The sequence below is a fragment of the Rhinolophus sinicus genome, linkage group LG01 (genome assembly GCF_036562045.2).
Source record: "Rhinolophus sinicus isolate RSC01 linkage group LG01, ASM3656204v1, whole genome shotgun sequence".
In the NCBI taxonomy this organism is placed as follows: domain Eukaryota; kingdom Metazoa; phylum Chordata; class Mammalia; order Chiroptera; family Rhinolophidae; genus Rhinolophus; species Rhinolophus sinicus.
The window spans coordinates 186,171,537-186,184,612 of record NC_133751.1 but is presented as its reverse complement, the minus strand read 5'-3'; the positions used below and the strand labels follow the sequence as shown (position 1 = coordinate 186,184,612).

The following is a 13,076-nucleotide window of genomic DNA, read 5'->3' as shown; positions in this document are numbered from 1 at the left end:
AGTTTTATGATTTTAACACAGGCCTTGCTGCCAGAACCTGTGTTCTCTTTTATAATTTTGTCTTTCTCTTTATTTCAATACATGTATCATCTCACATTTTCTTAGTCACTGCATGAGGATAAACGCTTGGCAAAATTTTTATCTTAAAGAAAGACAAGCTATTCAAAGTGAAAAGGAACTGTATGTAGAGTTTACATCACACTTCATCCTCTTTTGTAATTCTCCTTCTTCCTGCTTTTCCCTTTTCCAATTTTTCATAAAGCCATCTCTCATTGAGTTTACAAAGGACTGGGGTCCATGCCATGCAAACAATATTAATCTCCTTGCAGTGCCAAAAATTCATTCAAAAAGGCTCTCAGTTCAGCTGGCCTTCTGTGATAGACTTAAATAAATCTCTAACCTTGGCAGCCCTTCAAGGACTGATTCACGCAGATCTCTGTTCTGATGTCTCCTTTTTCATCTGGCAATTGCTGACTTTTAAAGGGTCTATTATATTTCTTCGGATTATATTAAACAAAAATTCTTTGAAGCACTCAACACCAGGGTCAGAACTCTGAAAATTTTCTCATGAATGCAACACTTTGTCTTTAAAAGGGTTATTTATATTCTTAAAAAAAAACACACAAGTCATATCACCCCCAAAGCAGTAGTGGATTACCTGGCATTGAGGCGGTCACCAGGAGCTTTACCTCACACTGCTCCTTCTTCATGGTCTGCTTCAGATCCTTGAAGAAGAGGCCCTCTACATAACCTACCACCTCCCACAGGAAAGTCAGAGTGGCTGAAATGGCATCCATGCCCCACTCGCAGGGGGTCCGCACAAAGTACATGATCAATCCTACCTAAAAGGCAGAACAGGAAGGGTTCACAAAGCTACAATAATCCTGAGCTCACATTCTCATTTTCTTGGCTTTTCTTTTCTTTTCGATATTCTTTTGTACCTTCGTATTCTCTGTTTAAATGCTTCTCCAACACTTTCAATGGCAGTAAGCAGGAGAGGATGCAACTGGAAAACTGACCAGAACAGATTGCCATATGTTCTTATGAATCACTAAAATGGTTACCTCTTCAGGTGAAAGTAGAAGATTATTTTTCCAGGCTTCAAGTCACTTGGTAGCTCAGGTACTTACGCTACCCCAAATTAATCTCTATGTGATATTTGCCCAAACACTCTTGGAAGCTTGGGTTATATCTAAAAGTCTGAATCTAAGAACACTCTGTTTGGTTAAGCTGGTGAACTTAAAAGTCTTTGTGTCCTCTCAATAATTTTAAAAAAATAGTGTGCCCTTTTGTACATTTTTAAGTTGTCATTTAAAATGTCTCATTATAAGTTTATTATTTTGTTTAATAAAAGTAGTATACATGAAACATTCTATACATTGAAATGAGAGGACTGATTGTAATTGGAATATGTGTGTCATCAAATTTGATGAATTAAGTTGTTAACTACCTTATTCAATAAGAAGCAACAAAAACCAGAAAAAATAATGTAAAAGTACTCCCCTCTCTCCACTGTGGCTTTTATCCAGCAATTCTTTAAAAATTTGTCAATCCTAGAAAACTTTCCAGTTCCACTGAGATAATTAGTGTCACTAACCTAAATGCTTTGGTGGTTCTAAAGGCTGAATACCTAATGAAAGCCAAACCTCAACCCTAGTAGAAATCTGTAAAATATAGGAAAAGATGGGAAGTCCTATGGGTTTAAAGTGCCTTCCTCAGTCAGAAATGAGGCTTCCTTAAAATGAATACATACACCAGGTCCTTTCTGTGTCTTACGCATCTATCAATGCAGCCTGGTGACATCTGTGATGGTCAGGGGAGGCCTTTATGTGTAGAGTAGGGGAATGGTGATTGAAATGGCAGGCTCAGAAAGCATTAGTGGATATTTGTAAGTTAAGGATTTGGAGATGTATTCTCTTAAAACTATCTGGGCATCAAACCCCCTTTAAAAGTCTTCATATACCCCCAGATGTGCGCATACACCAGGGTGAAGATCACTGAGTCAAATTAAGACGTGGATTTAAACGTCCCCAACAAAGTCCGGCAGAGATGAGTCGGTGTTCCCAACATGCCTACCATACACGTTTGTAATAGTTGTTACAAAAAGATTGAAATGGCAGGCGTGCAATAAGGGGAATGGTTTAAAAATGTGTAATAAGGGGAATGGTTTAAAAATGACTCTGCCCTTCACTGATATGCCGTTCAGAGTACAAGACACTTTCTTCAGTCTATCCAAAGCATCCGTGTTCTCGAGATTCAGGGGAAGATTAGGGTTTAGACAGAAATGCAAATCAGGATATTTATATTCATGCAAAACAAGATTACACAGCCAGGCCAAGGTGTCATCAGACCTTTTGTCTATTTGCTTATCAATTCCCTAGCTGCACAAGGATAAAGAGGACTTATTTCTGTCATTAGGGCTTATTTGGACTTGACAGGAGAGTATGGCAAAGGGAAATGAAACGTCCATCTTCTTGTCCCCAGGCTAAAGGACAGGAAAGTGGTGGTCCAGGGAAGCACTTCCTCTGTCCAGGTACCCTGGGGAATGGGAATGCACGCTGGGGGCACTCTTGCCTCCAGTCTTTGTTTGGGTCTCTGACAGGAGTTTACTGCAGAGCTGTTCCATACCAGCCTGGATACAATATAAACTTGACAGAGCACACACTTAAACTGAGGGAGGCTCTGATATTTGGCTTTGACAATCTGACTTTGACTTTTGTGTATTGTAGACAGGACCAAGAAGTAGCGGAAAGCTTAGCTGGAGAGCTTTCTACATAGAATTGTCCTAGGTTGGTGTCACTTGAGTAGGATAATCTAGCCAGAGGACTTCCTAAGCGGGAGACATAAGGGGCTTATGATCAGAACTGAGGGGTCTACAGCACCAGCAGGAGCTGAGGTGAGGTTGAGTCTCCCTGCAAACACCAGTGGGAGCAGAGGGGCCCTAAGTACCAGAACAGCTATGGGCTTTGGCTCCCATCAGCTGGGCATCCAGCAACCAGACAGATAAAGGCACTGTTTCACAAAGGGAGGAGCCAGAGCAAATGTTGAATAAAGCTAGAGTGCTGCACAAAGGTCTTTTTTTTTCCTCCCCAACTTCACATAGCATGTAAAGATGAAAGTAGTTGGAAGGGAAAGGAATTATAGAAACTAAGTATTTTCAGCCAAGAGAGACTGAACACTATCCAAAGGTACTATTTATTTATTTTTGCCAGTCTGAACTTAAAACTCGAGTTTTAAAAATTGTATTTTATTATTTATATTTTTCCCTTGTCAACCAGCAGGTGGGCACTCAGGAGGAAAACCAATCAGTCATAGCCAAGAGAAAGGGATTACAAGTTTTCTCTGCACATTGGAGTTGTAGCATCAGTTAAATTCACCATTCTGCTCAGATGCATATAAGTAACTCTTATTTCCCAACCTTCTCAAAGACTGATGAGAGTAACGGAGAAAGAAGAAGCTCTCTCAGCATAGAAATTCATCTGGCCATCTCTCCACCTGGATTGAAGTGTAATTTCAAAGAACAGGCGTCATGTCAACAAGCCCCAAACTACACATTCATTTTGGGTATAAAGAGAATACAAAGAAACTGGTAAATTCTGGAGGGGTCAGGAAGGAGTTGTCGGGATGTGTGTGTGTTAAATAGTAAAACAGAAAAAGGGAAAAGTGACTAAAATGACATAGGTTTTCTCAACAGAAAACCAAAATGAAGAACAAACATAAGGAAGTTGTATAATGCCAAAGGAAGACAGAGAACAAAGTGCATTAACTGAGTATCCACCGCGTGTCACGGATTGTGTCAGGAGGAGGGGCTTCCCCACACACACAGGAGTGAATTTAACTGACCAGGGTTCACTTTTCATCTCATAAGTAATGGGAATGTATTGCCCAAAACCTCCTAAGACCTTTCCTCATGCTACTTCTTCCTAGTTGGACATGAACCTTTATAACCTACTGGAGGCTGAGACTCACCAAGTAGTTGAACAGGATGTGAGACGTCTGAGCAGGAAAGTCTCCAATGTTCAGGAGCAGTTTGCGCAACATGTACATTAACTCATCCTGAAAGAACAGAATGTCTATGCTCACTCAGCTGCCGGGCTATAGATGATTAAATTAGCTTCTGGAAAAGCAGGGAGGTGGCTATTTCTTACTTTTGTCCCCATGTTGATTTCCATTATGTTCAGCATTTTAGTATAGTCTTTGGGACATAGTATTTAAGCCAACTGTGATATGTTCTCACTGAGCCGTAGTCAGACAACTTTTTTTATAAACAAAAATTTATACTGTGTCTATAGGCCATAGGCAAGTCACAGCAAAACCGTGTATTTAGTTAGCTCTATTTGCTACGGCTGCCAGGTGTGAAGGAAATGTAAGGAGGCCCTGTGTCAATAAAACCATTAAACAAACCAGTTTTTTTGAACTCCGTGGTTCTGCTTCCTAGGTTTTGAGTAAAACAGATAAAGTTCGGCCGAGAGAAGATAAATGGAAATATAATTAACCTTATCTTTTAGAAACCAAACTTAGTCTTGCAGTGAACAGGAGGATAACATAGAAATGAACAAATAATTCTTCATCATCATTGTATTTTACATTGCTGCTTTTATTTGGTATAATCTTACAGGGTGGTCCCATAAATTAGATTTTTTGACTAATGGAGAGTTTCAACATATTCTAATAACCCTACGATCACAGACTACCAAACAATCAGAATTCAATAGATGTACCCAATACTAAGAATATTATACTAAATTTAATCTTTGTTTAAAAGACGGAGAATCTGTATCTTAGGGTCATCACTCGCAGTGTACCCCACACTATGAAGACATCAGCTGATGGAGAAATTCAAAAGAAAACAGCAATGTTTAATATTGCTCATCATTATCATTATCTAAAGTACTTATTGGCTATGTGTCAGAGGACATTGATGCTGCCTGCACAGCACTGTAAAATCCATTGCGTGCTTTTAACAGTGTTCACACACATAACTACACCACAAAAAAAAAAAAAGAAGAAGAAGAAAAGAAGAAGGAGGAGGAGGAGGAGGAGGAGGTGGAGGAGGAGAAGAAAAAAAAGAAGGAAAATAATTACTTGTCTATTACTGATGGTCAGTTTTTCCAGAAAATGTCGAAGAACTGTTGATGGATCTTCAATGAGACAATTCCATAAGACTTGTTGGGCCACAGCACTCACTTTAGAAGAGAAAATGAACATTTGTCATAAATGGAAAGAAACCTATTAGATAAAGTATTAAACAATTTGCTAGGCTTTAATTAACCTCTTTTTTGCCTTAAAAAGTTTCTATGAACTCTTGAAAGGTAAATATTTGACCTCTTTGTTGCTGTTTCTGAATATTTTTACTTACAAAGAAAGGTAACAAACAAGTATAGGGTGGTCTTTAGGTATTAGCATTACTTTTGTAAAGAATACACTTGTGATATGCAATGGAATATCATTCAGCCTTAAAAAGAAGGAAATCTTGTCATTTGCAGCAGTGTGGATGGACATTGAGGGCATTACGCTAAGTATAATAAGCCAGGCAGAGAAAGACAAATACTGTATTATCTCACTTTTATGTGGAATTAAAAAAACGAAAAACGAAAAACTGAACTCAGAGTACAGATTGGTGGTTGCTAGAGGCAGAAGGTGATGGGGGGGGAAATGAGTGAAGGTGGTCAAAAGGTACAAAATTCCAGATATAAGATGAAACCTGGGGATATAATGTACAGCATGGTAACTATAGTTAACAATACTTTATTGTATATTTGAAAGTTACAAGGAGAGTAGATCCTAAAAGTCCTCATCATAAGAAAAAAAATTTATAACTATGTGTGGTGATGGATTTTATATATATATAAATATTTTATATAATATAATATTAATATCAGCAGTTTTTCCCTTTCTTAAAATGTGTATACATTTTTTGGCACCTTCTGTATATAAATATATATTACACTGATATTAATATTACACTGATGGTAACCACTTTGAGCACCTCTTGTAATTGCAGACGTCAAATGTGACTTGTATCCATCTTTTGTTATCGGTATATATTATTACAATTTTAATGCAGTTGTTTTTCCTTTCTTAAAATGAGTATACATTTTTTTGGCACCTTCTGTATATATCAAATCATTGCGTTTTACACCTGAACTAATACAGTGTTGTATATCAATAATATTTCAATTAAAAAGAAATACATTTGTGAGTCTTTGTTTTGGAAATCATCCTAATATTAGCAGTGCTAAGTATTATTAAATTAAAATCATACTTAATTATTTGTTGTATGGAGAAATTCCTAAAGTAATTACTTGGTTTTTAGAGAATGTTTTAGAGATGAACTTTTACTGTTCACATGAATGTTTTACATAGTATCTCCTTCAGCAAGATGAGTCAGTAATAATTAGGCTCCCGCTTCTAATGATGAATATCTAAAGAATAAATAATTATTTCTAATGTGAAAGACAGTGCTACTTCTTTGGGGAAGGTGGTCGGGCTACAATTACCTGAAAGTGCCCAGGCTAAGAAGGAGATGGCTGAAAGTGAGTGGTGAGTAAGCACTTGTTTAAATGGTTTATTTAGTTTAGTTTTCCAACTAGGAATATAGAGTTTAGCATGAATTAATCATTCAGTCTATATTTTAAATAAATGATACCACTTTTTTTGCTTCAGAAACTCATGATCCAATTAAAATTAAGAACTATGTAAATAATATTAACAAGAGATATAAATAAGCTTTAGCTTATTTAGTTTTAAATTATTTAGTTTTTCTAAATAATTTAAATAGGGGTGGGTTTTTCTGAGGTTGAAATTGGTTAGAAAACCAATATTACTTTATTCTAATTGCTGAAGTAAGGCAGTTAAATGCTGAAGGCAGGAAACCTACAGATAAGAACAAAGAGAAAAATGGGACTAGTAAGTCTAACGATTACAGAAACAACTATAAACATTTGGAGTATGTCCTTTTGTACATGTGATACATATATTTACATGTATTTTTAAAGAATATTATATAGAAAATATTCTTTGGTACTCAATATATTGAACTTTTAAAGTTACTATTCTTCTGGAATGTTATTTCTAATGTACACAAAATACTGTCATATAGAGGTACTATGATTAATCGCCTGTTGCTAGACATTTAAACTCTTTTCAAATATTTGTTAGTTTAAATAATGTGCAGTGTAGAGTGTCCTATATAAATCTTTATATAATCCTCATTATTGCCTTAGGAAATTGCTATAAGTCAAAAATCTGTGTCAAAGGGTTTCCACACTTTTTAGGTTTTTGATACATACCATGAAACTCTATTCCAGAATGCTTGTATCTGATTTTATACTTCCATCAGAAAAGTGTGAAGACACTCTTTTCCCTGAATCTTTACCAACCATGGGCATTTTTATTTAAAAAAATCTTTGTAATTTTTTTAGCTAAAATGTAAGATTTCATAGTCTTAAACAACAATGTTGTTTACAAATGTTATTGGCTGTTGGATTATGTCTCTATCCTTTGCCCATTTTTCTACTGGGGTTTAAAAAAAATCATTACTTAGTTATAAGGGTCTTTTAAAGATTATTAACAATAATCTTTGTCTGTTTCAAATGTAACCCATCTCTACTCCTGGTTTATCATTTTATCTTGCAATAATTCTCTTCAGGTAGTGTTTCTGGAAAGGTAATCAAGTAGGAAAGATGGCATTAGTGATATCAAGCTAGTAGCTAAGATTGCTAAAGTGGCCAAAATCACTCTTTGATTTCCGTTTGCCAAATAAGTGTTGTTTTGTTCTCTGGTCATAAATAATGTGCCTGGACCCAACTAGCTATTTTAAGTGCAACTTGTTAGTCATAAAGGTGGTGGGAAGAGGAGGTAGAGAAGAAACTAGGGTTAGTACAGTGTACTACGAATCCATTATTATAATATGGACATAAAACAACTCAACATGTGGCCAGTAGTTAATGTTTTCAAGAACACCCTACTGTCTTACATCAGAGGAACAGCTGAAGCATTTTATTAGTTATTTATGATTTTACTAGTAAAACTGTACCTGCTACTCCATCTTCCCGCACCTCACCATCCTCCATGAGATGAACAATGGGGAGCACGGCTGCACAGATGCATGCTGGGAACACTGCCTGTGGGGGCTGAGGCACATGGTGGTTTGGTGTGTGTTCGGTGGTATGCTCCTCATCTGAAGAGGGAGACATAATTGGGGTGCTTTTTTCAGTATTGTAATTCTAATACAGCAACACTTCTCAGTTCAAGGCCTATTTAACTAACATTTTTTTTGTATATAGATAACTAGCTGTTCCAGCACCATTTGTTGAAAAGACTATTCTTTCCCCATTTAATTTGCTTGGCACCCTTTTCAAACATGAAACCACTGTAAATGGAATGGTTTACGTCTGCTTGTTCAATTCCATTCCATTGATCTGTATGTCAATTCTTATGCAATACCACAGAATCTTGATTACTGCAGCTCTGTAGTTAAGTTTTGCAATTGGGAAATGTGAGTCTTCCAACTTTGTTCTTCATTTCCAAGATTATTTTGGCTATTCAAGGATGTGGAACAATTGGAACCCTCATACTTTTTGGGTTGGAAGGTAAAATGATACAGTCACTTTAAAACTGGCTTGGTAGTTTTCCTCACAAAACTTGTACATAATTGTTCATAGCAGCATAATTAATAATAGCCCAAAGCGCAAACAACTTAAATGTCCACTAACTGGTGAATTCATATAACGGAACACTATCTGGTAATATGAGGAAATGAAGAATTGATACATGTGACAATCTTGAAAATATGCTGAGTCAAAGAATCCAGTCACAAAAGGCCACATATTGTATGATTCCATTTATATTAAATGACAAATAGGAAAATTCATAGAAATAGAAAGATTATTTCTTGCCAGGGGTTAGGGGGAACAGTGGATGGGAAATGACTGCTAATGGGTATAGTCTCTTTTGGGGATGACACAAATATTCTAAAATTTGATAGTGGTTATGACTGCAACTCTACGAGTATACCAATAACCACTGCCTTGTATATTTCAAAAGGGTGAATTTTATGGTATATGAATATCTCAAAATAGGTATTATAAAAATATAGGTGTGCCTTGGGCCTCATTTTCATAAGTTGCCACTAATTACCATTAGTTATTTGAAAGTTCCCCAGGGTTGTGCAGCCAATGGTTGAGAACCATTGGTATCTGTACAACTTTTTAATATGATTTTATAAGTCAGTGATGGAATTTGTATAATCATGAAGCAGTGAGTCCCAGAGAGTCTCATTAGAGAAGCATATATATATATTTTTAATTCTTGTGATTAAGAGTATCACATTTCCCCCCTGAAATAAGATTTCATTACAGGAGTAACATGAGCTTTGGATTTCCTTTGGTTGTTTATTCCAGAACAGCATCTTAAAGCATCATACTGGCCACACACTGGGATACCCTGAGTAGATTTTTAAAATACTGATGTGTGGGTCCCATTCTTAGAGATTCTGATTTGGTCTTGGGTGTGGCTTGGGCATTTTTTTTAAAAGCTCCCCAGTTGAGTATAACATGTAGCCAGGGTTGGAAACCGTTAACCAAAACCTAAGCAATATGATGACATGAAATGCAATTAAAACAGAGCCACTGCCAACTTATACAGGATAATTGCTGGGTAAAATCAACAGCAATTTTTTTTAGGTGCCACTCAAGCCAATATTTTCTTCGGAACTTCAAGTCATGAAACAAGTTATTTAATGACAACAGTGTAGTGTAATAAAGTGTCATGTAATAAAATGAGATAATATGTTAACTGGAAAATGTGTCAAAACACACAAGTCATGAGGAATAAATAACACATTTGCAAGAGGACACACCTTCGGCACTGACAGCTGAACGCACTGACCAGACTGATCCTCGGCGGAAGGAATAATTCCTGTGGGAAGTGCTGGAGGTACAGGATGGACTGACAGATAGTCGGCGGGATGCCAGATTGGTGACTTCTTCTACTGGCAAAGAAAATGGGGGACGTGAACTTTGATTTTATAACAAAAACGGTCATCATCACAACTATAGGCGTACCTACAACTATAGGTATACTGCTTTCACAGCCTAAAGCTTAAGTGATTTAGAGTGTATTTAGAAAAGGAAAAGACAGAAAGACTGCCTGTCTTTACAGAAAGACAAAATATTCTTCCCAAGGGTTCCACAAAAGCAGGGCAGAGAATCGATGAATTTAGAACGGTTACTGTCATTTTCTGATACCAACCAACAAATTGTCTGCACTTGGGAAGGTTGAAAGTAGTTAATGGACTAATGCCATTTTTAATGATAAAAGAACTGACTGCATCTACTTTAATACACACTCTGGATTCAGCTGTTCCCACAATCACAATCACTGGTCGGTCCATTCTCATATTGGTTCATTCATTGTGCTAACATCTCCTCTGTACACAGGCCAACTGTAGTCTTTAGAAAACAGAACATTTTCTCTTTCTTTAGATAGTGTAAGGAGGTGGAAGAGAGAGAGAGAGAGAGAGAGAGAGAGAGAGAGAGAGAGAGAGACAGGCAGCATATCACCTCATTTCACATAAAACTATCAATGTTTATTTCAAAGCAAGTCCTTTCCTTTTCCTGAGACTCAGCCCCCCAAGAAGTCCCGTGAATAGAGAGCACCTTCTTCTTCTGGCTCTGAGTTGGGTGTGCAGGTGGGCTCGTAACAAGCTTCCTGGGTGATGGGGATGGCAGTGATAAGGCTGGCTTCTCGACCAAGACGTTTCTTTTCTTCTTCCTGTTGCAAGTTCTTTAAGATGTGTTCTGCCCTTTGATGGGAGCGGGACACAGCCCGAGCTGAAAAGGATTTCTATGAAGACATGAAGGCAAGTTTATTTAATAGCAGCTCTTCCACAAGGCATAAAGAGTATTCCAATAAATTGCACAAATGTGGTAATTTGTGCTCAGGAAATGGTAGGGCACCCATGATCTAGTTTCATGGAGATTTATTTGTTTGTTTTTCTACCAAGCTTCCAGGTTGTGTACAACTAACCAAACCTTTTTCGTTTAATCAGAATAATCCTTTGAGTATTCCTGTAATTTCTGGCAAGAATCCTATTTCACCTTTATGATTTGGGGTGATATCAATGATCCCCTCTTTAAACATTATAATCAAATAAACAATTTTAATACTCTATTCATTTCCAAAAATTTTTGAACTGGTTTTAAATGAAGGACATTTATATTTCATAAAGCTAATGAAAGAGAAAGTTAGAACTTTCTCTTAGAGTTACCTCTCATATAAACCAGTTAGCTACGTGATTTATTTCATTTTTGTATCTCAAAAATTTACTACACTGTAAATACTTAATATTTGTAGATAAATACAATAGAACACTGTCAATACTTAACAATATTTATAGAAACAAAGTTACTGAATGGAAATTATGAGAGCTAATAGTGTTAATAAGGTTGAATGTAAAATTGGACTCTATTTACCAGCAGCAGGCATAACAAATAAGGAGGAAGAAAGGAGAAAAGATGCACTATGCAAAATGGCTATTTTATTCATGCCTTAACCATGATGTAAGTTCTGCTGAGACAAGTTCCCAGAGCTTTGGGGCAAAGCCAGTGGTCTCAGAGTAGGGAAGTGGTCACTGTACTTCTTCGCTACCCATCTGAAGTAATGACTATGCACAATAGCAATTCCACATCTCTTTGTTAGCTGGTGGTTATATAGGGTTTTAGAGACAACAAAGGGTGTTGGTCACTCTTCTAAAGGGCTGCATCCACAGAGGCCCCTGTATGCATAAGACTAACGGTTTTCAGTCTTTTAACATAAGACTAAACGTTTCCAGTGATGAATGACAAGCAATTAAGGGCGCCTGGTGGGCAAAATGACAATTCATTTTCAGAGTCAGGGGTTACGAGAGTTTATTATAATAGGTACATTAAAGTTGTGGAATGAGAGAAAGAGAACTGGACACAGAATCAGGGGATTGGTTGAAGTTCATTGTGAACTTGGGATAGTAAGTGTGCATGGCTCAAATGAATCCATCGCATGTATGGCAGAAAAATCAATGATCCTTACACCAGTGGTTCAGATGCTGGAATTACTGCACATATAGGGGAAGAACTGGGTGTGCCTTTCTCTTTGGCACAAAAACCAACAGATATAAAGGTATGGTATGAAGTAGAATTAAAATAAAAGATTTGGATGGGTAAAGAGTTCAAATAAACAGTTTTCCAAGGAAAACTATAATGCCTAGAAAATGTATGTGTGATATGCAAAATGCTCAATCTAATTTCATGTATTCAATTAACTTTTTAAAGAAGTATAAATAAAAACACCAATAATGTTGTCTTTTTTGCCAAAGTGGCATTAAAAAAATAACACTAGTTTATGTGAATAAAGAAGACACTTTCCTATTCTATGTTGTAAAGTGGTACAACGTTGCTGGGAATATTTTGTAAGATGTAGCAAAAATCTTTAATATTTATATACCAATTGCCCTAAATCCCATGGGAATTTATTCAAGGAAATAATCATGGATTTGTGCAGAGAGATGTGTTCTTTTTCTATTTTTCCTTTCTTTTCCAAATTGTCTACATTAGTCTTATAGTATAGGAAAATGCTATTCAATAGGTGAAAAAGGCATTTTTTGGAAATTTATTTTTTTCAAAAGACACATACATATTCTTGGTTCTTGTATATAAATAGATTGTGTTCTACACTTAACTGTGTCTGCATTATATTAAATATAGCAGTGACATATTAGGGTAGCCTAAGACCTGGGGTCTCGGAGTGATGTCTGCGATGATTAATCTGATGAGCAACAAAATGAAGAACAAACTAAGGTCCAAAGAAGGAAACAATAGCTGCCATCTGAGTTCATTTTCTTATTCGCCCAAGGTCAGTATCATTAACTTTCGGGTAGCTTATGTATTATAGGTTAAATGAATATGTTTATTTTATAATACATGGAGGCAAAAGTGTTACCTTTGGCCAAGAAATCGATACTTAATGCTTTCAATAGCTTCATAAGGTGGCTGCTTCTTTAATTATAAAACAAAACTTGTTGGCTTGGAGGTCTGCAA

At 36.5% G+C, this 13,076-nt stretch overlaps 1 protein-coding gene across 14 annotated transcripts in view; it reads right to left on the bottom strand.

The window, feature by feature from the left end:
- Nucleotides 1-13,076, bottom strand: part of UNC80 (unc-80 homolog, NALCN channel complex subunit) — a 186,990-nt gene that overhangs the window by 52,389 nt on the left and 121,525 nt on the right. For 12 of the 14 annotated variants that reach the window (XM_019726978.2, XM_019726980.2, XM_019726986.2 and 9 more), the window contains 6 exons: nt 10,662-10,848; nt 9,863-9,994; nt 8,039-8,182; nt 5,086-5,186; nt 3,970-4,056; nt 659-842 (listed from right to left, as the gene is read on the bottom strand). In XM_019726978.2, the coding sequence (XP_019582537.2) occupies nt 659-842; nt 3,970-4,056; nt 5,086-5,186; nt 8,039-8,182; nt 9,863-9,994; nt 10,662-10,848 (835 nt within the window). The remainder of the gene's footprint in view (nt 1-658; nt 843-3,969; nt 4,057-5,085; nt 5,187-8,038; nt 8,183-9,862; nt 9,995-10,661; nt 10,849-13,076) is intronic. The other 2 variants (XM_019726979.2, XM_019726987.2) reach the window with 1 other exon arrangement.